Below are 26,232 nucleotides of genomic sequence, written 5' to 3' on the forward strand. Positions count from 1 at the left end.
CTTAGCTGGTAAAGAGTTTGCTACCAAGCTTGATGATCTGCGATCCACCCCCGAATTTCACCCCTGGGACCCACATGGAAGACGTAAAGAAATGAGCGTTAAATGAATACCTCCAAAAAAAAAAAGGATATAAAGAAAAAACCACCCAAAAAAAAAAAAAAAAAAAAAAAAAAAAAAAAAAAACCACCGCAAATTACAAAATAAAAATAAAAATGTAAAGGAAAAGATGGGAAGACATATTTACTCCAAAAATGTGTTTGACTCTCACAACTACAGATCATATCTTCATGGCAAAAAAAAATGATATTGATATGTGATTGATAAGACTGTCTACTCCATCTGTGAGACTGTGTCACTGCAAAGTCACTTATGCAAAGGAATTATTAAATGTCCGTCAGATGACTCAGCTCCAGGCACCAAGACGTAAAGAGCATCTGCTGAGAAACATTTACCTCCTTAAAGAAAAGATGAACCAAAAAGAGATATTTCTTCCTCTCTGTCACAGCAGCCTAGAGGTGAAAAGAAAGGGCAGCTTCTAGGAATGGGTCTGAAGACTGGAGAGCAGGCAGCAGTCATGCCTGCACTCACCTTTGGATCGTCTACCGGAGGACGACTTATCCTCAGAGACTACCGAGTCTTTGTTTGTTTGTTTGTTTGTTTTGGTTTTATTTGTTTGGGTTTTTTTTTTTTTTTGAGACAGGGTTTCTCTGTATAGCCCTGGCTGTCCTGGAACTCACTCATGACTCATGCTTTCTGCCACCTGCCACTGAGTTGGTCTGAATATGCTACCAACCTTCTGAATACGATTCTGACCTTCCATCCACCCCGCAGAGCTACACCTTGCAAAATCCAGCCCAGCTTCCCCTGCCTTTTCTCTAATTCTTAGACCAGAGGTTGCTACATAGTCAGTGTCTTGACTATAAATATTTGTTACTCGAATAACTGAACAATCTAAAAATCTCTATCAGATCTTTGCTGATGGGAAGTAGAGCCCGAAAAGTTGACCCAACATTTGAAGCACATCCTTTGGCTTTGTTCTGTCTTTCCAGCCTTACCTTTTACATTCACATACTCTGTGACTTTCCTGTTCTCTCCTACGCCCTGAATTGGTGTGCTACTTTAACAAAATACCAAATGTTGGGTCATTTTTAGGGAACAGAATTTATTTCTCATGGTTATGGAAGCTTGGAAGTCCAAAGTCAAGGTGCCCTGGGGATCAGGTGTCTGGTGAAGGAGGAATGCTTCAAACGGGGCAGGGGTGGTAGGGAACGTGTCTTGGGAGGGAAAAACACTGTCTTCAGTAGGCCGAAGGTCAGGGGAAAGACATGGGAAGCCCTCTTTTCTAAGAACCTGGTCCATTCATAAGGAAACCCTTAAAGCCACTTCTTAAATGTCCTGCCTGTTAGATTCCTGAGGCAGCATCTAGAGGCAGAAGGCAGAAAGAGACAGGTCTGACCTCAGCAGGCAGGACTGTTCATTTCAAACAACAAAGGACATGCACAGCAGAAAAGGGGGTGCCTGCCTTGAAGATTATGTTGGGAAGTTGGGGAAAGAAGTTAAGTGAAGCTTCAGGGGGCAACGTGGACTGCAACTGCAGTCTCTACTTCTTGAAGGATTTTTGTCCAGGCAAGGCATATACATACATACATACATACATACATACATGCATATCTTTAGAAACAGCCTTGTGTGGTGGCACATGCCTTTAATCCCAGCATTTGAGAGGCAGAGGCAGGGGATCTTTGTGAGTTCAAGTTCAGCCTAGTCTACAAATCGAGTTCAGGACAGCCAGGAGAGAGAAACCCTGTTTCAAGAAACAAACAAACAAAAGCCAAGAATATTAAGAGGAGGAGGAGGCAGTGGCAGCAGTGGTGGCTAGGCAGAGACAGCAGCAATAGCAGCTGCCTTGACTTGGCTACCAGGATGCAGTTGGTAGTGGATGACGGACTTTGGCAATGGCAGTGAGAGGGAAAGGACTGGAATTTCAGCATAGATAGGGATCCCAGCAAGCCTTAGGGGAATAGAAAGTTCCGTGGTCAGGGTCTTGCTGAGTTTGTTCGAGATTTATTCTGACATCATCTCTGAATCTCATGGCTTCTGTAAAAAAAATTTTTTTTCAAAGACTGGTTATATTTATTTTATATGAATTGATGTTTGCCTGCATGTATGTCTGTTTACTTCATGTGTGACTTGTCCCTGTGGGCACTGCAGGGCTTAGGGCCTCCTTGGAACCAAAGTTATAAATGTTGCAAGCCAACCTAGAGGTGCTGGGAATGAAACCCCCTGGGGAGATGCTGGGTTGAACCTGTGTCATGAGGAGGAGCCACCGCCAGTGCTTGGAACCCAGCCCTCCGGACCTGTGAATTTCGGAGAGGAAACACGGCCCCCTGGTGTGAGGCTTTGACTCCTCCTTCACACACACACACACACACACACACACACACACACACACACACACACACACCAGTGCTCCTCTGCCAGCCTTGCTCCAGACCCCGCACAGGCCACTCCCTCAGATGCTTGCTGAGTTGGTTTGAATGAGAATGGCCCCTTATGGACTCATATATTTAAATGCTTGTTCCTTAGCTGATGGAAGTATTTGGGAAGCATTAGGCGGTGTGGCCTTATTGGAGAAGTTGTGTCACTGGGGGTGGGCTTTGAGGTTTCAAAAGCCCACACTAGACCAACACACTCTCTCTGTGTCGCTGTCTCTCTGTGTCCCTTTCTTTGTCTCTGTCTCTCTCCATCTGTCTGTTTCTGTCTCTCTCTGTCCCTCTCTCTGTCTCTCTCACTCCCTACTTCTCTGTCTCTGCTTCTCTGTCTCTCTCTCCCTCTTTCTCTCTCTGCCTCCTACCTGTGGATCAGGATGTAAACTCTCAGCTATTGCTCCAATGCCTGCCTGCCTGCCTGCCTGCCTGCCTGCTGCCACACTCTCTGCCATGACAGTCATGAATTGATTCATCTCCTGAAACTGTAGGTAAGCCCCCAATTAAATACCTTCTTTTATAAACTGTGTTGATCACGGTGTCTCTTCACAGCAATAGGACAGTGATGACGAGACTTCATGCAGACACTCTCCCCCTCTCCTCTTTTGTGCCACGTTCTTACTTCCATGGTTCAAATACTTAGTGTATCTCTCCTCTATCAGATCATAAGCTCCTGGAGAACGGGAAACCTATCCTCCTGAGAAACAAATGTAATGAATGCTTCACTCTAGCAGGTGCCTAAATATATTTTCATTTGAGTGGAGGCACAAATAGAATTAAAGTGGGTCCATTTAAATGTCCATTTTAAAAATAATTGAGACCCAGAGACTGGTGCAGACTCTAGGATGCAAAGGCTAGAGTACATTGCAGGAGGGCAGAGAAAAGAGGAGAGGAGACTTGTTGGAAGTCTTGGGTGCAAGCACAGATGTCTTTTTTTTTTTCCTGGGCAGTGAAAGCAAAGTTCTTAATGGAAAATGATCCCAATCAATAGCGCCAGACAGCTGATTTATATAATGGCCTCACACTGAAATAGTGGTCTTTCTCTGCATAGTGCTCCTGTGAAAGGGGAAAGGTTGCTGACCCGGGGACTCCCCAAGTAGATCTGTAGCCATCCATCAGTGTTCATCAATATGATCCCCCATCAGCGACCCACAGGAGAACTCCCAGAGAGCAGCCTGCTGCAGGCAGACCAGATGCTGAAAGTAGATTATGAGGGTTAATACCGGGTTCGGGCTGCTGAGGTGGGGCTGCCAGTGAGCAGGCACCCACTGACAGGAGCCTGGCCTTTTGCTACCAGTAAGAAGGTAAAGAGAGTGGGAACCCGGAGGCTTGCACACCCAAAGGAGACATCTAAGCTGCAGCAAGCAGCAGCAGCAGCAGCAGCAGCAGCAGCAGCAGCAGCAGCAGCAGCAGCAGCAGCAGCAGCAAGGGAAGTAAGCTTAAACCAAAACAGGAGCCAGGTGGAACCGGAGATGTCATCGCTGGTGAAGGAAGACTTGGAGAAAAAACTGTTTAAGCCGCTGGCGCAGAATCTCTGCGAGTTTATTGAGATCGAGGTCTCTGTCCAGGACAGGTATTTCCTCTGTGTGTCAGGTGAGCAGCACTTTCTGATATTGTTTCAAAATGTAAAGAGCTCAAAGGAGCGTAAGGGGTAGAGGGGAATCGTATCTGCCTCCCTACCCAACTCAGACATGCACGTATTTTCTGGAGAGTGTAGCCAAGTAATATTCTACAGACTTTTAAAGCACGAAAGTGAACCAAAAGAGCATGTTAGACAACATGAATCGTTCAGAAGCAAAACTGGGTCTGTCCTTCTCGTGGTTTAATCGGGTTTTTTTCCCCCTCCAATCTTTTATCTGATTTGCTTCACAGCATACGATTTTGTTGTAATAAGGCTTACTTTTAAAAATTCAATAGCGTTCAGAATATGATTAAATGCACTGCAGAACCAAATTATACAGCCATTCTCAATGGCTTTTTGTCCTGGAACATAAACAGAACCGAGGACTTTTCTCCTGAGGACCTATTGAGACTTCATGGTAGTTTATTTTGAAGAAAAAAAATTCTCTTTTAAAAGATTCTCCTGCATATGCCTTTGGACATACCTGTGAGGGCATTTTGAGGGACATACATCCTGCATACATCTGTGAGTTGAAGGTTCAGACTGAATAAAAAGGAAGAATTCAGACTCTTTTTTAAAAATTTAAAAAGATAAAATAAAAGATTCTCCTGCAGAAAAACAATACCAATACTTTAATGGTAGAAATTAGTCCATGAAGACAGAACTTTACAGGTGAGGGGACAGTCCCTAATGTAGACATCTGATATAAACAGTATTTAGTAAAAATAAATATTTCCTTCCTGTTTTTATAATATGTGAGAATTATCTATGTCCTGGCTTTTACATTAGTTATGATTTTCTAAACCTTTTATGAATTTAGATGGAAATGTTGGTTTGGTGTCATTGCTGAGTGTGATATGTAGCTCTCCCTTTTCCTGGCCCATGCCTCTCAGAGCCCTTCAGGGGCTTGGCAAACAGCACTCAGAAACTGACCACTCAGAAAGTGATTGCTGAGCTGTTCCTCTTTAAGGCAAGCATATATTTTCAGACAACTATTATCTCTATTTACCTAATAACTGGTTTAGAAAAGCTTTTGAAGGTGTCAAGAGGAAGTCAAGTATCTTTGAAAAAAGTTCTAAAAATTCTTTAAAAGTTTATCATTTCTAATACATGTGAAAGTATGTATCCAACAATAAGAACGGTAATACTTATCTAATAACTAAGCATATTTTACTTCATATATGAAATATGGAGCTTTGGTGTATCAACAAATAGAAGGGACTTAATTGGCTCATAAAAATAAATTTAAAAAGTAAATAAATTAAAATGTAAAAAAGTAAATTAAAATTACTTAATGGATCACACTGGGTCCTCACCACCAAATCACTGAATCAAGAGGTATTTTTATCCACTATGCTAGAGAGGATGCCCATTCTAACATAAAGTATAGGAATGTTTACCTGTTATGAGTCCTGCTTTGTCAAAGTAACTTCTCATTAGGTGGCACTGGTAGTTTTTTAAAAGAAAAAATGTAAAAATAAAAAAGCCAGAATATGTTATGGATCTAATTTACCAAACAAATCTTACCGACTCCCTTCAAAAATTATATAATTAACTAAATTTGTTCTAAGTTTAAATATACATGTACATATATACATATTATATAACTCATGTGTATATTATGCATATGCTATATGTATATAAATATATATACTTACGGATATATATATATATATATATATATATATATATATGTATGTATATTTAAACTTTTGGAAGGTATTCAGTGATTCTGATGTGTACTAAGGAAATCAAGCTCTTCTCTGAGACAAGGAAGAGATGATGTCACAGTGTGCAACATAATGTTAACACACCAAGCTTTGTTAGTTTCACCACTTTCATAGTTATATGTCACGCCCATCAGTCTGGGAGCCCTTTCCAAAAGTGTAACACGTTTTAACATGACCATTACAAACCATTTCAACAAAACAGCAGTTTAAATGATGCTTGACAGGTCTAAGAGTGTGACCATGCTTTCCCTGGAGAGCATGAACCAAGCAAGTCACTGGATACTTGTTGAAGCAGGTGACTCCATACTTTGAGCATTGTCTGTCTTCAGGGAGGAGAGTCACGTGACTTCAGGGGCCTTCATGCTCTTTAGTCCATGGGTTCTTCCTTATGAGACCTATTGGTCCAGAGTCGTTACATTCCACCATGCATTTTTCTGATTAAAGAGAATATATTTAAACATGGTTGAACTGCCTTCTTATCTAAATAGGGTCCATCCTTTGCAACCATCTCAAAACAAGGATTGTTTTCTATTAAATCTTAGTAATTCTATGACTGATATCAAAATAAGACATTATAAACTCAAGGTCCCTCTCAGTAGTTAGTTACAAGGCACATTGAGCATTCTCGGAGACCTACATCCTCTGCATCTCAGGCTTTTCATAATAATTTCTCCCTGGGACTAGTCTATCCTTGTGGGAACTAAAGGGGTGTGTAGGGGAAGGGGAGGTGAGGATAGCCCACGTCCGGCCAGAGTTCCTCCTATGCTCTGGGCAGGCAGATGTGGGAGGACTGCCAGATGCTTTCCACTGGGCCCTGGGTGGGCATCTAAGCCACTGACTCCACTCGACGGGGGGTAGACAAGGGGCAGCCCCTGACCGGGGGGCCAGGATGACACCCTGTGCCCCAGAGTTATGGGGAGAGGGCTGAAGGAGAGAGGTTCCCATGCAGGCGAGAGTAAGCACAGCGGGCCTTGATGAACAGAGACAGTCTATGGTTTTAGAGCTTTATTGTAAAAAGGCAGGGAGAAGGGAAAGAAGGTAAGAGAGAGAGAGAGAGAGAGAGAGAGACCAGCCATGGCCAGGAGGAGAGAAAAGGGGAAAGTAGAGAGAGAGAAGAAAGGCTAGAGAGTAAGAGGGAGAGAGGAAGAGAGTGCGGAGAGGAGAGGAGAGGAGACAGGAAGAAGAGTGTAAGGGGAGTAAGAGTGTGAGGTGGGGCCAAGCAGCCCCTCCTATGGTGTGCTGTTATCTTTACTGTTGCTAGGTAACTGGGAGGAGGCTAGCCTGAAGGTCAGAAGCTAGGGATATTGTCTACATGACTACTAACCATGCTTCTCTTGTGGGGTCTGAGGGGGACGGTAACTTTGACAGGAGCCAAGGTTCCAGGAGACACGAGAGAACTCCTTCTGTCCCATGTAGGTGAATTATCACCACCGGGTCTTGGGGTTCAGCATCTAGCCTCCACTGGAAACCAGACTGTCTGTGCATAGGCCAATGCTCCACATATCCCAACTGAAAGCACCACCCTTTCCTGGCAGATAAAGGCAGTATCTTCTGGTGAAGGAAGGAGGTCTGTTGCCTGCAGGTGGGAGGAAAGAATAAGTCACCTGTGTAATGAGAAGAATGGAAACCTGTGTTGTAGCATTAGCTAACGCTAAGTGGGAAGGAAAGGGGCATGGTGGGGCAGGCCAGGAAACTCTTGACATCAGAGCTCATTGTGAAGCCTAGTTGTTGCCTATCAGCTGTGAAACTGCGGATAAGATAAAGAGGCTCTATGGGCTCACTGATGACAGTGCGCATGTGTACTCCGAGTGGTTGTGACAGCATGTTCAAGGCTTGCACAAGCTCAAGCTAAATAAAACCCCACGTAGAAAGGGGAGGTGGCCATGAATCCCTTCCCTAGCTGAGGAGCTATTGGCAACTTATGGCTGCTGGGAGAAGGAGAGACAGTTCTCTTTAAGGGCCTGGCCCTTGGTGGGCTGACCACGTGCCAGTGGATGGCTGCCCATCTAAGAGCCTGAGAAGCACAAACTAGACTTTAAAAGGGGAAGGGGCAACATAAAGTTGAGTGTATAGGTAAGGTAGGGAATGAATCCGGGAATTTCTAGGAGATAGGCAAATTGATCAAAATACACTGTATGACATTCTCAAAAAAAAAAAAAAAAACAATGAAAAATTTAAACACCTATGAAGTATACAATTCTCCCTTCTTAATTTTTATTAGTGATAATTTATATTCTAAGTAAAAAATGTAGAGCCTTAAAAGAGGTAGCTTAAAGTTTTAAAATATATAGAAAAATATTTAATGTCAATATATATGCATATAAATATTGGATTATGTATATACACATATGCTGTAAGTTTATGTTCATAGCTAAAAAAAGCAAAAAATAGATATACTTTTACCTTCTAAATTATACACATATTCACATATAGATTATTTTATATGTTCTTATACTTTCAAGAAAATATTTTTCAATCTTTTTTTTTTGTTTCAGTAAAAATCACTTTATTGTAACGAACTCACAAATACAAACATTATGCAGCTAGATTAATATGGCCAGTCAAACACTTGGCTAGTTTCAATGCTATGCATTTTATTAATTAATTTGTATATTCACTTACATACCAATTGCAGCTTCTCCTCCCTCCTCTTCTCCCAGTTCCTCTCACCTTACTTTCTCCCCTCCCCACTTTCTCCTCAGAGAAGGGGAGTCTTCCCATGGATACCAACCCACTTGGCATATTAAGTTTCAGTAGGACTAGGCACATCCTCTCCTATTGAGGCTAGACAAGGCAGCCCAGTTAGGGGAAAGGGATCCAAAGGCAGGCAACTGAGTTAGAGACAGGCCCTGGTCCTGCTGTTAGGAGGCCCACATGAAGACCAAGCTGCACATGGGTTACATATGTGCAGAAGGCCTAGGTCTGTCCCATGCATGATCTGTGGTTGGTGCTTCAGCCTCTGTGAGGCCCTATGGGCCCAGGTTAGTTGATTCTGTAGGTTTTCTTGTGCTGTCCTTGACCTCTCTGTCTCCTTTGATCCTTCCTCCCCCTCTTCCATAAGATTCACCAATGTTTGGCTGTGGGCCTCTGCCTCTGTTTCCATCAGTTACTGGGTGAACCCTCTCTGATGACAGTTATGCTAGGCTCCTGTCTGCAAGTGTAGCAGAGTAGTGTTATATGCAAGTAGAGCATTAATAACGTCAGGTGTGGGGCTCTCACGGCATGGGTTTCAAGTTGGGCCAGTCGTTGGTTGGCCCTTTCCTCAATTTCTGTTCCATCTTTATCCCTACACACCTTGTAGGCAGGACAAATTGTGGGAGGAAGATTTTTGAGGCTGTATTTTTTTCTTTTACATTTCTTTTTTTAAATTAAAAATTGTTTTTTTTCCCATACAATATGTTTTCTTTTGATCATGTTTAACCCTACCCCAACTCCTCCCGGATACTCCCCACCTCCCTACCCACCCAGCTTTATGTCCTTCCTCCTCCACCTCTCTCCTTCCCCTGCTCTCTCCCTCCCCTCTCACATGCCTTTTTAAAAAATCAAAACCAGATAAGACACAAAAAATTAAATCAAAACAAATAAGCAAAATACTGATAAGAGCAAAAATGCTGAAACAGAGGCGGGGGGGGGGGAGTTCTCAAAAATACCACTGAGTCCATTTTAGCTTGGCTCACTATTCCTGGGCTTACCCTGGAGCATGGTGGCTATTCCAGTGTGATGACACTGGAGAAACTTTCCCTTTGACAGCAGGTATCAATTGCAAATAGCTTCCTGATTAGGGGCAGTAACCCATGTCTACTTCCCCCTGAGTGCTGAGACCCCATCTGTCTTGAACCTGTGTAGGTCCACTGTGTGCTGCCACAGTCTCTGAGAAACTCTGCGTCTCCGTGAGCTTCGGTACAGTGAGAATGGCCATTCTGAAGCTGTGGGACTTCGTTTAGGGTTCTTCATTTTCACTGCTAATTACATTTTTATGCCGTTATCCCCCACAAGAAGAGAAGAAAAGAAAACCATGACAGAGTTGAAACAAGAAACGCATTTAGCTTCATAGACTCTTTTGTGCCTCCGATGTCTTTTTGCCCATATTGTGTCCTTCCTTGTGACCTAGTGTTACCCTTTCTTAGCCTCTCTTCTAAATGTTGTACTGTACCTACGTTTACAGCTGTTTACTTAGATGGACTTAGAATGTATACTATTAAGTGAGGTAACCCAACCTCACAGAGACAAAAAACAGCGTGCTCTCCTTCATGCTGGTCCTCCTAGCCTATAGTGTAGGCACTCATAAGCCCTTCATGAATGCTAATTTCAAAATAAGTGACACTTGTCAGAGTTAAGAAGACAATGAGCGTCACCTTTTCTTTTTTCTTACATTTTTTTTTAGAAAGGTTTTTTTGTGTAGTGTTCTGGAACTTGCTCTATAGACCCGGCTGGCTTCGAACTCACAGAAGTACCTGCTTCTGTCTCCCAAGTGCTGGGATTAAAGGTGTGAGCCACCACCACTGAACTAAGCATAATTTTTCTACACATTAGGTTTTGCTGCCACCCAGAACGTTTTTTCTCTGTGATCCAAAGAACAATTGAGTCACATTCCTTATAAAGGATTGTTCGATAAAATAATACACAGAGGGCGCTGCTGAAAAGCACTTTCCAAGGCTTCGTTCAGAACCTCTGTGGGCAAATCCATGACCTGCCAGAATCTTATTCACAGAGAACACAGATCTAAAAGGTATTTAAACCTTTCAATCTCACCAAATAGCGTAAACTTCTCAACACTCACTTGAGAAGAGTCCTGCTGGTGAATAAATATGTGTGAGAATAAAGTATGGGATACTATCTTAAAAAGTTTTCATATACATAAAAAATGTTATCATCATAGCAGAATAACCATTCATGGGCCATAATATATCCAAACTGCCACATATACACCCTGAGCAGAGAGCAGAGCACAGCCAGTATGTGCATTTGTTTTCATTCCATAATAAAGCCATGAACACACTGCACAGTATAGAAGTCTGTATCCCCAAAGAGAACACATTATCCTTGGACTGCCCTTCCATTGTCTATTGTTAAAAGAGGGGATTAATGCAGAGTTAGTTCATGAAACAAATGTGCAACTTACTAAAATTGCATAAACACAAGTGATCACATGACTTGGTTACAATCAAAATTGTGATATACAAAATCTTGATTATCAAAGTAAATTCTCCCCCACCCCTCTCTCCCTCTCCCTCTCCCCCCCACTTCTCTCTCTCACACACACAGAATGCCCATGCATGAACAAAGTGCATTCGTGGATTATCGCCTTCTCTAAGGAGAGATGTAAATAAAGATATCCTAACTTTCCAAATCAGAGTACACAGTACAGAGAGCAGTGAGCTCTTCTGGGTCCTCTTGTCTCCTTACAGTTGTGATATCATGTCTGTTGGCAAAAGGCTTGGCTATCTAAGCTGATGTGTTATCTTTATCATTAAACTCAACAGCAGGCTCAGGAGCTAGCTCAGTGGGTAACCTGCTTACCATGTGAGCACCAACACCTGAGTTCCATCCCCAGAACCTGGCATGGCTGCGTGTTCTTGTAATTCCCATACTTGGGAGGCAGAAGAAGGGTCAACCTTGAATGAGAGATTTTCAGGCCAGTAAGAGACCCTATCTCAAAAAATAAGATGGATGGTGTCCTGGGGAATGATATCTGAAGTTCACAAACACGTGCACATACACGCGTGCACATAAATGTGTGCACACACAGAGAGATTCATAACTATAAACACAGAACACACACATACTAAACAAATAACATCAACAACACAGAATATATCCTCATCAATTAGTTATCTGAGACAGATTTTCCCGTGGTTAACTGAGCACTTTGCAGATGTCAGAATCAAAATGACCTACCAGTCCAAGCTCCATCATTTGCAGCATGCATAGAAACCTAAAAGTTTTGACGAAGGAACAAATACTCAATCTTTTTCATTATTAAGATGTAGTAGTGTGGATGACACAAAAGGGAGAGGTGTGAGGTGTGCCCACGCAGGGTCAGGGTTCACATAAGGCCATTTCTATGATGTATTCCTTTTCAGCCCCATGCGGATGAGACGTGTTGCCGATGAGGAAGCCATGGTCACAAGGACTTAGTAATTAGCCTAAAGGTTCCAGGCTAACTTTACGATCCGATTCCTGAGAATTAGAATCATTCTAATTCTGAACCTAAAGTTCTTTCTGCTTCCCCACCTCTTCTAACTGCTAAGACTAGCGGCACCTCTTAGCGCATGCGCAGAAACGTCAAGAACTTGAAAAGTGTTAACTCATTACGGTTGCCCAAGATCACCAACCGGTAGACGGCAGATGGAGACTTCAGAGCCAGCTCCATCTATGCCTAACAGTTCTGCCATGTTGCTTTCAATAGGCACATTGAGACTATTCTAGAATGGAGCCGATTAGACAAACCTGGCACAAACCCCACTGGGGGGCTATTTTTTGTTTCCTTGGCACTTTTGTTCCTACAAAATCAGTTTCTTTCTCGTCCACATGTCTTGTTTTTCTGTAAGTTCACCAATAACACAGGCCCTAAGTTGCTTAAAGCCAGTCATTTTAATATTTTAAAGACTCACAGTATAGCCTGAAATGGATTTTATAGATGTTTCTAGAAATTTTTATTTGAAAATACGATTTTGGTAAATCAACCATAGCCTTCTCAACAACCGCAAGGCATTAGCAATGTCACCTGGCATTTCGCTGAGGCTTTTCAAAAGGATTTCATGATAACTTCTGCTACTATTTAATTTAAATGATGAAAACCACTACATAACACTGGATTGTGAAACAAAAGAGGCATCTACTTATTTAATGCATTTCTGTGTGACTTAATTGTGAGTTTCACATTTCCTCGATCCTGACTAATTATTTTAAATCAATTGGCCAGTTCTTTTCCCATTAGCCTCCTAAATACTGGTGGGTCTTTTAAAGGCGATGGAAGAATTTATTAATGACAAAGCGTACAGTAAAATTAAAATAATGGTGGTTACAAGCTTGGAATTCTGAAAATATCTACTAAAATATAAAACTGGACAGGGGGTGAGGGGAGGACACGGACAGAATAAAATCTTAAGCCCAGAACAGGTTGCTTCTGAAATTTCCCAGGTTTGTAGATACCTCTCTCTAAACCATAGTTACAAAACAGATCCTCTAAGGAAGAGAAAACAGCTCTCTACCGTTTACACTTTATAAACACATTGGGGTTTTTAAGACACTGTGATAAATTCCCATTCTGCAACTGTGTTAATGTGGAGATGGCCACTTAATTCCAGCTGGCAGCAAGGCTCAAGTATGGGAATTAGGGATTGGGTCAACTCCAGCCTCAGCCGACTCCTCTGACTCACGGCTAAAGAGAACCCTCGGAGCATCCTTAGCGCTAAAGCAGATTATTTTGTCCCATTAAGGAGGCTGCTCTCTCTTGGTCCTACATCATCTTACAGAAGCCTAACTTTTAGACAGGCCCTGTTTTCTGAACCTAGATTAAAGGGAGAATGGCCGTTATAGATGACTGGTAGGGCTTTCTTGACATCTCTTTTTCCTTTCCCTACCTCCAACCCATCCTTTATGGAACCTCCCCAAAGGAAGTTTTAATGTTTTCATAACTTCTTAAAATGCTGAGAAGACATGACTGTTGTTGAATGTGTGGCCCTAAACAGGACATGGACACACACCTTGCACGGGCGGGGAAACAGCAGGAAGAATGTGAGGAAAGATCGTAAGAGCCAGAAGATGGACAGGCATGCTGTGGAATGTGGTCCTCTGAATACTACATGACTGCTGCACGCACCAGCACAGCACAGCTGTGGCTACCTGAAGAACACACACACACACAGAGAGAGAGAGAGAGAGAGAGAACGTGGCCCTAGTCAGGGAGAGGAAGGAAGTCAGCAGGAGGGGAAAGGGGATAAGACAGGGTCATGGGAATAAATACAACACACACATTTGTACATGTGTATGAAACTGACAAAAATTAAATAAATACATAGACTATAAGATGTCATAAGTTAAATATATTTAATTTTAATTAATAAATTACCTGCATGCATGCATGCATATATATATATATATATATATATATATATATATATATTCCGAATAAAGTAAAGAGTAAATATCTTTTCTTCATTAAAAAAAAAAGAATGTTCTAAAATTTAAACCAAAGCCTCTCCACTTCTTTAAAATCTTTCAGGGACACCTCCTATATGTACAGTTTTCAGAATAACTAACACCTGAGTCTATTCTAGTCCTTTCAGGAACTAACTCCTCCCTAACCTTCTTCCTACCAACCTGTCTATATTCTTGCTTCACACCCGCAATACCCAATACTTGCCATGACACGAAAGTGCTGGGTGTTTCATGCCTGTGAACCCACACGTTCCTAAAATGGCCTTTATCCCTTTCTTCATACAAGTAAACTCTGTTGCCTTTTACAACTCGGATTACCCCCTCCAGAGCCTTTCCTCCTGCGTTGGAGAGATAGCCACGCCCCTCCTCTATTGTCCTGGCCACGCCCTTCTTCGCCCTTGTCCAGGCCTCATTCGTAGCACAGTAGACCGCACCCTTCACATATTTTCTTCTGAAGCCTCCATTCTCTGCGGTCTCAGTGATAGCTGGAATGGTGCCTTATGGGAATTCATGGGCTGATTTGTTTTTTCCCAATTCCTAGCACAGTACTCGGTTCACAAGGGACTTTTAAATATTTATCAGCTTAATGAAATGAATGAGTGGCTCAGTAGATCCACAGCCAATCGGCTGGCTTTTATAACTTGTAGACTATGCCATGGGACTTGCTCCTTGAAATCATGCTTTCACACAATGACCAATTATTTCTCCAAATCTCTTTACCCCTATTGTCTCTCGGTCCATTTCTTGCTAGTGAAGTCGGTGAGATGGGGCAATAACAGAGTCCTGAGGTGGATCATCTGACTCAGTGGTTCTTAACTGTCCTAATGCTGTGACCCCCTAATACAGTTCCTTATGTGGTCACCCCCAACTGTACTGGTTGGTTTTGTGTGTTATCCTGACATCAGAGAAGATGGAGCCTCAGTTGTGGAAATGCCTCCATGAGATCCAGATGTAAGGCATTTTCTCAATTAGTGATCAATGGGAGAGGATCCAGCCCTTTGGGTGTGGTGCCATCCCTGGATTCTATAAGAAAGCAGTCTGAGCAAGCCAGGGGAAGCAAGTCAGTAAGTAGCACCCCTCCATGGCTTCTGCATCAGCTCCTGCATCCAGGATCCTGCCCTATTTGAGTTTTTGTACTATGATGGTTTGTGTATGCTTGGCCCAGGGAGTGGCACTGTTAGGAGGTGTGGCCTTGTTGGAGTAGGTGTGTCACTGTGGGCATTGGCTTAAGACCCTCATCCTAGCTGCCTGGAAGTCAGTCTTCTAGCAGCCTTCAGATGAAGATGAGAACTCTCAGTTCTGCCTGCACCATGCCTGCCTGGATGCTGCCATGCTCCCACCTTGATGATAATGGACTGAACCTCTGAACCTGTAAGCCAGCCTCAAATAAATGTTGTCTATGAGTTGCCTTGGTCATGGTGTCTGTTCACAGCAGTAAAACCCTAACTAAGACATGTTCTGACTTTCCTTTGGTGATAAACAGCAATGTGGACATGTAAGCCAAATAATCCCTTTCTTCCCTAACTTGCTTTTTGCTCACAGTGTTTGTTGCAGCTGTAGAAACCCTAAGACCCCAATCATGAAAGAATTTTCATTGCTACTTTATAACTAAGTTTGCTACTGTTATGAATTGTACTGTAACTATTTTTGGAAACAGGTTTGCCAGAGGGATCATAACCCACAGGTTGAGAACCGCTCTTCTAACTTGACAGACACAGCTGCCTCCGATCGATCGGAAGCTATGAAACCTTCAGTGCCTCGACTTCATCCCGCCAGCCCACTGCCTGCTCTCTTGTCTTCGCCTTTTCCCAAAGCTAATATCTAGGTCCATGTGCACGGCTCTTCTTTGGGGCTAGAGAAATACACAAGTGTAGAAACCGATCTATAGAAACCGATTCGAGAGTCTCGGCCTCCGCTGGCCCCAAGTTAAGACCTATAATTGATGTCTTTTCTAGTCAATTACTCAATTACTTCCTCTGCACTCCAAATTTGTCATCTCTTCTCTCCCAAATCTCTAGAATATGTAGTTTACATCATACCCTTTAGACACCCCCCCCCCACTCCTCCTGCTAGCTCTTAAAATCTTACCTGGCCCAGGGCCCAGCACACAGTGTATTTGTGCATGGAGTCCTCTGCAAGCCGCTTTCTCCAGTCACTGTAGAGAGACAGTCTTCAGGACAGGAGCTTCCCCAGGTCAGATTCCTCAGGTCAGATTCAGACCCATGCCTCTCTGTCTTACCTCCCTGGATCCACAGGATTCTTCTCAAACTTTGAGCTATCTTATTATCTGATTTCCATAGCATCACGCAGTTGGGCCTGCCTCTCCCTTTCTACTCTAGCCTCTCGGCTGCCATCTTTTCTCTACACTACCTCACCTCATTCATCTGAAAACATGCCCACTAATCTAACTTTGGAAGCCATTCCACATACACACAAGAATCTCAAACCATTCCAAACCTTGAAACTTCCATCTCAAATCCTTCTGAGGCCCCTTGCAGATGCTTCTGTGTGCATCAAAGCTCTTTATCCTGCCATTGGCCCCTCCCCCTCCCCCTTTCCATTTGGATTTGGTATCATTGTTTAGTTTCCTTTTTGTAGCATCCTAAGCCAACCCTATCAAAGCTTCACCTGGAACTTTACCTCAATTTGTTGATTTCTGTTTACCAACCACACACCATTTACTCTGAGGCTACCAATATCCTTTGGCAAACAGAAAACTCTCAAAGCCATGAATTTCTACTGGGCACTTTCCCAAGTCACATGTGTGCTTTAATTTTTCCTTACGAGTCAGATTTGCTCCCATGTTCCCTTTATAACATCAGTGAGTGATAGTTCTTCTTTAGAGGGTAATTAGCTCGTGTAAACCACACTGCACGATGTCAAGATTTGACTCTAGAACATCACACACCAGAGCTCACAGAGTACCATCTCTCCCAAGGTCCTTCACCTCCTCTTCCTTCTCTAATGAGATCTACGCATTGTGCTACCAGAAAACTTCTTTCATGGGGTGCCATTTTATCGATCCCTGGCTCACAAAGGGAAGGGTGACTATTGACTAGGTGTCCCCATGTGAGCTTGCCCAGAGTGCCTGACACAATGCCCCAATGTGGCACATGTCACCTGGCTCAGACTCCCTTCCTAGGAGGCTGAACCCACTTGACATCACCTCTGCATTCAGCTGGTCGATTTGGGATTCCCAGTTTTGGATTCTCCAGCAGATGGATCTTAAGCATCACAACTCCCGGGTGGTTATACACCTCCTTTGAAGTACAAAGTCTTTCAAAGCATTTTAACAACCCTCCAGACCTAGTTAATCTTATTGTCTACCATATCTTAATACAGAACAATCTAAATAGTCCACCTTCTGGCTTTTCTCTGGTAAAATGTAGGCTCCGCTGTCTGTTTCCTCATGCTGACCTCTCCCTAGGGGTGTCCACATGGTAATACTCTATTTTCAAATCAAATAGTCTGCACCTACTACACATCTATGCTTGTAACTATATTGCAATTACTTTATATCTACATAACTAGAAGCTCACACGTCTTAGTGTGTTTTGTGCTACTACAACAAACTACTTGTAACTTAGTGATTTATAAAGAAGAGAGGTGAGTTTCTTAGAGCTCTGGGAAGATGAGGATTCCAAGACTCAGAAGCTGGCATCTGGTGAGGGCCCTCTGGTTGCGTGGTCTGTGGGGGAAGACAAACAACTGTGAAACAGTGATGGTGAGAAGGAGAGAGGAAGAAAGCAATGCAGGCATTAGAGCAAGCATCCTTTTATTAGGAGCACACTCCCACAAAAGCTACCTCTGATCCTCTCACGAGGCCTCTGACCATCATGACCCAATCCTAAAGGCCTCACCTCTTAACATTGTTTCAATGTAGATGGAGTGTCAAGCGCTAGAACTTGGAGGGCCCATTCAAATCACAGCAGCATGCCAAAGGAAACCTTCCAGAACGAGAAGGAATCTTTTCTCAAAACAAATTCCAGTCTCACTGGAAGACACAATCAGAAGACACAATCAGCTTACCGCTCTCCAGGTGACACTAATGACCTGAAAAAGGAAACTTTAAACATTATATCCCATCTGTCACATCTTTATAATAACCTAGTAGATAAGACTCCAGGGATAGTCTTGTCTTCTTACTAAAATCCTGAGCATCTTCAGGGCAGAAGCCAGACTTCTTATCTCTGCAGCATTCATAATCTATTCAGCAAATAGAAAGTACTCGGAATATCCTGAGTAGTTCCTGACTCGTTGATAATTTTTTAAAAAGATTTATTTACTTTATGCATATGAGTACACCATCGCTGTCTTCAGACACACCAGAAGAGGGCATCAAATTCCATTACAAATGGTTGTAAGTCACCATGTGGTTGCTGGGAATTGAACTCAGGACCTCTGGAAGAGCAGTTGATGCTATTAACTGCTGAGCCATCTGTCCAGCCCTCATTGATAATTTTAATAGAAGAACCAATATTCCAAGGAGACCAGAGACAAATGATTTTAGGAGCAGACAATTATTATTCTCATTTTGTTCACATTAAGTAGGGAAAGATTTCCTCCAGGCCTTTCACAGTAGAATGTTAGAACAGCCTGTTCTGGGGGCACACTCTGAACACTGGACTTGGAGAGGCATATGTGAGAGGGTTGACAGTACCACGTGGGTCACTGGAATCTGTGTCACAGGAACTTCTGCATTCAAAGTCTCACGGCAGGTTTAGAAGGTAGTGTCACCACTTGCTTGGTTTGGTAGCTCTTCAACACTGAATTGCTGTTCCAGCAGAGCCTTTTGCTACTTGTACAATATTTTTTCATATCACCATCAGCTAAAAGTCTAACTTTTAGTGGACATTTTGTCTTCTGCTATCTGCTTAAGGCTCAGCCTTTCATTTTCTGCCCCAAGTTGGACACCCTTCCCCACAAAGCTCAGAGTTCAAACTACGTTGCTTGGACAGACAATTGTCACAGAATAAGGTTAAGTCTTGAGCAAACCTGCGGCATGCTCAGTTACACCAGGACTCACATGAGGAATGTATTTATAATTTGGGTACAAGGTCATTAAAGAAAAGGGAGATAAATAAATACTGAAATGTGACTTGGAGAATTTTTAAAGTAAGAGATTGTATTGTCTAAGTGTTTTTTCTCTCCTACAGTGACCAAAACTGATGAAGTAAAAATCACCATGGTGAAGCACTACAGAGTAGGGCTGGATGAGAAGTATGAAGTAACAAAAAGGTGGTCCTTGAGTGATCTGCGGATGATTGACGGAAAAGAAGCAGATACCGTAAGTGTTAGCATCTTATAAAGGCAGCACAGGATCAATACATGGGAGATCGTTAAGTTCGATGTCCTACTTTATAGATTCTTGGCATGTACAAAGTGTGAAGATGACATTTTGCTGTTCTTAAGTGGTATGGATTAATTTCCTGGGGTGATCTATATCGGCTTTTATGATTTGCTTTTATGAGTTGGAATCTGAGTTTTGTCTATTAAATTTAAAAGGCATCTTTCCTAAGTTGTTCTTGACAGGTTAAACGCAATCTACCAGTCGATCCTGCAACTTTAGATGAAACTTTCTCAAACAGATGACATTTCTGATGCCCCTTTCTCAAACCTAGCTTGTTATTGTTGCTTTGTTCTGTTTGCTTTACTGTGGTTAAGTTTGGGGGATTCCTTCCTTCTGGCAGCGAGTATACACTCAGCAAGCCCACTTCATCTTCCAGAAGGATTTCATTGAAAACCTACAGACTTAGAGTTGAAAGGGGACAGAGTGGCTGTCCCCGTCTCCTCCCCTGTCACTTGGTCAATCTGTGCTTGCACTCGTCTGTTGATCGAGAGGCCATTCCTCACCACTGACCTCTGTATGTCCACAGAGCTTACTCTCTTACTGTTTAGGTTCTGTCACTCCCAGCTCTTACCCCAGTTCCAGATTTCCCACTGAACAAATCCTACTCACAATTGTCCAACCCTGAAACACCTTCATTATGGTTGTAAATGCATGGTTGATGGGCTACCACATTCCCCTTTGGATAGAAAGCTCCTAAAATTCTGGGACCATGACTTCATTCTTTATTACGGCCTTTCTGTCTAATAAAGGACACAGTAAATATCTGTGGTGTTATGGTTGAATGAATCAAAACTTAAAGGAATTTGTTATTACTTAATGATAGCATATCCTTAGTGCATCCATTGATCCCGACCTATCGAGTATCCTCATGTCTTGATGCTTTATCATCGTTATGATGTAATACAGACTTAATACAACCTTAAAGACTTGGTCCAAGTCAATAACAAACTGGTAAAGCATATAAGGCCAAGTACTCACCTGTCAGGAATAGATGGTTACTGTTGCTACTGCTGTTAAACCTGCCATCAGCCAAGCTAAGTATTATATAATATATAATATACAACTGAATTTAGGTAATACATAATTTTACCTCATCATTTAGCCCCATGGATTAAATTTATTACTGCTATAACTTAATAGATGAAGAAAATAACATTTAAGAGACTAATTGGCCTGTTCTAGGCCACAGAACTTTCAAGTGGGAAAATCTAGACTCTCGGGAATCGATAAATTTATCTTCTCTCGATCTTTAGATCTGCAGGAATTCATATACTCATTCATTCTTCCGTCGCTTCTTGAGGATTTATAGACTATCAGGACCTACTAGCCTCTGATACTACAGTGCGTATTCAGACAGCCGTAAGCATTTGATGCTGCCATTAACTGATTGATTGTTCCAGTCAAGATGTCTGAACTGTGTCATTTTCCAGACTACCATGTTCTGTTATTACCTTCGTGCTCACCTAGAAACCCCACTTTTAAAACTGGGTGTATTTGCCAAGATGCTTGGCCAAATAATTGGGATATGCCATTGTTTTGTGACCTAAGTACTTAACATTTTTCTGAAAATATATTTTACCTAAATGTTGAAGACTTTAAAACTGATTAAGTATATTATGGCATGTCTACAAGTTAGATTAATTTGCACCCAATACAAAATGTTAAACCTTCTCTCTTACATGTAGGTATACATATGAGTCTATGCATTTAAATATGAAACAAACTTTAGTAATAATTTCCTGAGTGATAGTGGCACAATTTTTTTCTTTATAATACTTTTCTGCATTTACCAAATGTTTATCTTGCATTGACTGTTAGGTTTATCTCATCTATCTCATGTTTACCAATCCATGGGGTAGAAATCAGCCATCCTCGTTCACTGTTAGCCCATTTGTCTTTTGGCTTTTCCTTCTCCCATTCTCAAACACTACTCATGTCATAATTATTTCTGCCGAGCTTGGCCAGCCCCTGGGGACATATGAACGAAGCCTGACAGCCTCGATCCATTGGAAGCTGTTAACTGTGTTCTGTTTCTTCCCTACTTCTCTTGGACTCCAATTTCATTGCTAAATTATTGATTCTCCCCTTTTCACTCTGAAGATCCTGGTCTTCGATGGCGAAGCAGATAAAGAAGGGAAGCTCACCATTTCTGCCTCTCTCATCACTTAAGGACCCGCAGCACTGAATTGCTAGAATTCTCAATAATGTATTCTACAATACTCAAATAGTCGTCCTCCCAAAGATTTCTCTTCCTGGCTGTTCTGGGAATGTGTACCTCATTCTCTTGGGGTTGAACCCTCTGGAGTCAGCACTCATTGTGATTTTTATTAATGGCAATGATAAAGTGGTAAATAGAGTGACCTCAAACCAGTTGTCAACTTTAAAATAGATAGGACTGACATTGATTCAGTTTGTAAGGCATAAACAGAAGTTATCTGGGATTTGGAGAGTGACTGGTGTGAACAAGAGATGACTGGTGCCATATCACTGAGATGTCTTGAGAAGAGAGTGGGGCCTCTCTTCTTGTTCTGGGCTCTGCCAAGCACTACATGGGTCATCTGAGTGTCACCTCTTTGAAAACTGTTATCCCAATTATACATAAAGGGTTACTACAAATCCATGAGTTCCCTTCTCAGCTCTAGAATTTTAGCAGGGGGAAAAAAAGGAAGAAGAATAGGAAGGAAAGAGGGAGGAAAGAGACTGTATTCTATGTATATGCTTGCTTAGCCTCAATTATTCGGCTAAGGGAAAATATTGATCTTTTCTAAGTATTTCAAAGGCATGGAAGATTTTTTCCACAGGATGAGAGTCGAGTGTTGGGAGAGAGAACTACCTGAAGGCACAGTCAGTGTGATTCCCTTTGGTGGTGATTCCTTTTGGTGGCGATTCTCTGTAATTGTCCTTCAACTGTCAGAAGGACAGCTAGCAGACAGTTGTGAGGTGTGCCTTGCAGAACACTGCCTTGAAACCCTGGTATCTCTACACATCATTTATCTCTGTTTTGTAAACAGAGTCTTACTATATAGCTCAGGCTACCCTGAAACTCTTTATGCATCTCATACTGGCCTCAAAATCATAGGTAGCTCCCTCCATCAGCTTCCCAAGTGCTAGGATACACTGCTATGCTCAACCCAAATATTACTTTTTAAAAAGCATTGGTGTGTGTAGAGGAGGGGCAGGTATGCAGGTATGTGTGTAAATGTGCTTGCCCAAGTATGTGCTGGCCAGGAGTCATCTTTGGGTTTCATCTTTTGTTTCTTTGTTTGGTTGGTTGGTTTTGGTTTTTCAAGATAGGGTTTCTCTATGTAGCCATGGCTATCCTGGAATTCACAATGTACACAAGGCTGGCCTTGAACTCAGAGGTTTGCCTACTTCTTCCTCCCAAGTGCTTAGATTACAGATGTGCATCACCACTGTCCAGCTGTTCTTTGCTTTTCTTTGAGGCAAGGTCTCTCAACAAACCTGGGACTTGCCATTTTTGTCTGCACCTACCAGTATAGTCCCAGCAATCCTGAGCCTTTGCAAAACACCTATCTTGGCTTCCCCGCTTCTCTTCCCAGCACTGGGGTTATAGGTGCAGGTCACCATGCCTGGATTCTTACATGAGTGTTCGGGATTTGAACTCAGGTACTCACTCTTGTACAGCAAGCACTTACCTGATGAGACATTTCTCCAGCCTCTAGTGAGTACAGCTTGAGTTTTGGGTTTTTTGGGTTTTTTGTTTGTTTGTTTGCTTGCTTTGTTTTGGGTTTTTTTTTTTGCTTTGTTTGTTTATTTTAAATATTGAGTATATAAACTAAGGAAATGTTTCGACATCAGGTAACAAAGTCTGGGCAGATCTTAGGAAGGCACCTTCCATTTATTTAGCTGTGTACTAGCAGCTTATATAACTGATCTCACAAAAATGTCACAGTCACCATGCTGTCTACAATGATGGTCTAACAGGAGGGTCAGAGTACATAAATAATTTCCTGGGGTTATAACAGGAACTTAAGTGATCAATGTTCTTGTGTGGGTTGGACCCTGTCAATTTCTTTGTTATTTAGGGCAATGCTTAATGCCATCCCTCTACTCACAGATACGCTTCACATCAGCCTAGCACACATTTGCTGAGAACTTAGTAGTTGTAATGGATTAAACACTAGGAACAAGAAACAAATATCTTAAACTCTTTGCCCTCCAGGCTAGTTAGAAGCTGGGCAGTAATGTATTTTGTAAATGGAAATGCATTTTGGACACTACCACAAAGCGTTTTTTATTACAAACAGCAGGGATTGTCGTTGTTTTAACACATAATCCAAAAAAAAAAATCACTAGAAACAGCATGAGCTATCTCAGTTTTGGGGTTTTTGCCCATATCAGTCAAAGGATTTGATGGGTCTCGTTCCTCTGCCAAAGCTTATTCCACATTGTTAACTTCAAAGTTATCACGTTGGTGAACAGTACAAATCAAAGGGTAAGTTAGCTATTCTGTGCTTCCTCCAAAATGGCATGCAGGGCCCACTTTTTAATCCACACAGGGAGAGACATATTAGGTCCCCCAGAATACTGCAGGTGAGTTTTCTCTCCTCTTCTGTCCTTACTTATACTCTAAAATTTACTGGGAAAACTTGCCAACTACTTCTACGACGTTTTATTTGTACAACTGAAAAGACACGCATGTTCCAATGTTGGTTCTGTTTACTTTTTCTTTTCCTTTTATTGAAAATAGATGGTTTTTCCCTCATACACTATATCCTGATTACAGTCCCCCCCCTCTACTCCTCCCAGCCCTTCCTCTCCTCCCCTCTCATCCAGACTCACCACCCCCCTTTCTGTCTCTCACTAGAAAACAAACAGGCTTCTATGGGATAATAATAAAGTAAACAAAATTATCTAAGATTAAAAACAAAACTAACACATCAAAATTGGTCAAAATAAATAAACAGAAGGGGGGAAAAAAGCCCAAGAGAAGACACAAGAAAAGAAAGACTCACTCATTTGCACACTCAGGAACCCCATGAAAACACTAAGAAGAAACATATATGTAATTATATAATTAATATATTATATTAATTATAAACTTGATATATAATTAATTATATTAATATAGTAAGAATTAATTTAAAAAAAAACAGGAAGAGCCCTAACACTATATTATGAGACCAGGAACCTCCAAAGATGCTATTTTATTGAGTTTGTCTCCTGTTGGCCGTCTACTGCTGGGCATGCAGCCTACCCTTAAGAGTAGCTTCTTCCCCAGTGAGCTTTCCCTTGGGAGAAACCAAATTTTCGATAGTATGGTTATCAATTGGAGACTGTCCTTTTGGCTCTGGTGCTGAGCCATGCGTGCTGCTCGGTCTCTGTGACGTCATCGTGCTGACCCAGAGGGCCTTGTCTTCTTGGTGTCTCTGCCCTCTTTGGCTCTTAACACTTTTTACACCTCTCTTCCTCAGAGTTACCGGAGCCCTGAAGGAAAGGATTTGACAAAGACACCCATTTAGGGCTGAGCAAGACTGATCTATGACTATAGCAAGATATCATTAAGAGTTATCTCATTGCTAAGTTTGGGTGGTTTTGTTGTTGGTTGTTTGGGTTGGGTTGTTTTTTTTTTTGTTTTGTTTTGTATTTTTTGTTTGTTGTTTTGAACAATAATATTGAGTTTTACCTCAATCTATTTATCTATTTATATTATTTATCTAATCTCAGGTTCTTGGTCACCCGGACAGTGTTAGGTACAGGTTCCTACTGTGGAGTTGGCCTTAAGTCAGACCAGACATCGGTTGGTCATTCCCACAGACTCAGTGCCACCATTGCCATAGCTTATCTTGCAGCCAGGACAGCACTGTAGATCCAAGGGTTTGTGGCTGGGTTGGCGGTTACCCTTCTTCTTTGGTAGCATGCAGAGCACCTTCCTATAACAAAGACACTACCAAATAGGAGCAAAGGCTCTGTGTAGGCACCAGCTCAGCTTCTCCATATTCAAAGAGTTCTGTGAGTGTTGTTTTTAGCAATGGGTCCTTGCCATCAGTTGTGGGGAGTAATCTATAGTTTTGTCAATAGCCTGGGTTGTTTGAGGATTCCCATGGGATCCCTTTGGCTAACAAATCAATTTGATGTGACTGAATCTAGTACTGGAAGCTTTATTTAGTGGCAAGAGATGGCCAGCTGGGGGGTCCATCTCCCCATTATTTGATGATTTAATTTAAATTACCTTCATATATGTGCATGTTTTAGAAAGCTTCTACTGATGAGGTTTCCATACTATCCACCCACCATGGTCCTTACTTTTAGCTGCCTCTCCCTGTAGCATCTCCTTTGATCCTCCTCCTCCTCCTTCCCTCTCTCCATTTGATCCTCTCATTCCAGCCTCTGCCCCACCTCCTCCATAACGATCTCTATTTCTTTTTCCTTGGGAGAAAGAGCCATCATCACCTCATCACCCTCCTCTTTATCAAACCTCTGTGGTTCCATGCATTGTGGTTTGGTTATCATTGACTTAAAAGCTAACATCCACATATCAGTGAATGGGCTACCTCATTCAGGGTGTGTGGGTTTGTGTTTGGTTTTGTTTTTTTTTAATTCATCCACTTACCTGCAGCTTCATGGTTCTGCCTTTTAATCCTCCCTTGTGTAAATGTATCACATTTTCTTTATCCTTTTGTTGAAAGACACCTACCTCATTTCCAGTTTCTGGCTATTATAAATAGAGCAGCAACGACCACGGTACAGCAAGTGTCTCTGTGGGAGGATGAAGCATCATTTGGGTGTACACCTAAGAGTTCTGTTGCTGGATATTGGGATAGANCCAGTCCCACCATCCTGAGGATCTGCCACACTGATTTCCACATAACTTGTACACGTTTGCATTCCCACCAGCAACGAATGTGTGTTCCCCTTGCT

The 26,232-nt window shown here is 42.2% G+C and overlaps 1 protein-coding gene across 2 annotated transcripts in view; it reads left to right on the forward strand.

Annotated features, from left to right (window-relative positions):
• The first annotated feature begins 3,708 nt into the window (after window positions 1-3,708).
• The window catches only part of Exoc1l (exocyst complex component 1 like), a 25,631-nt gene continuing 3,107 nt past the window's right edge, over window positions 3,709-26,232 (forward strand). Inside the window, exons 1-2 of one of the 2 annotated variants that reach the window (XM_021163959.1) lie at window positions 3,709-4,079; window positions 19,157-19,287. In XM_021163959.1, the coding sequence (XP_021019618.1) occupies window positions 3,959-4,079; window positions 19,157-19,287 (252 nt within the window). In that variant the 5' untranslated portion in view covers window positions 3,709-3,958. The remainder of the gene's footprint in view (window positions 4,080-19,156; window positions 19,288-26,232) is intronic. The other variant, XM_021163960.1, reaches the window with a different exon arrangement.

This window comes from Mus caroli, chromosome 5, assembly GCF_900094665.2.
Source record: "Mus caroli chromosome 5, CAROLI_EIJ_v1.1, whole genome shotgun sequence".
Taxonomy (NCBI): Eukaryota; Metazoa; Chordata; class Mammalia; order Rodentia; family Muridae; genus Mus; species Mus caroli.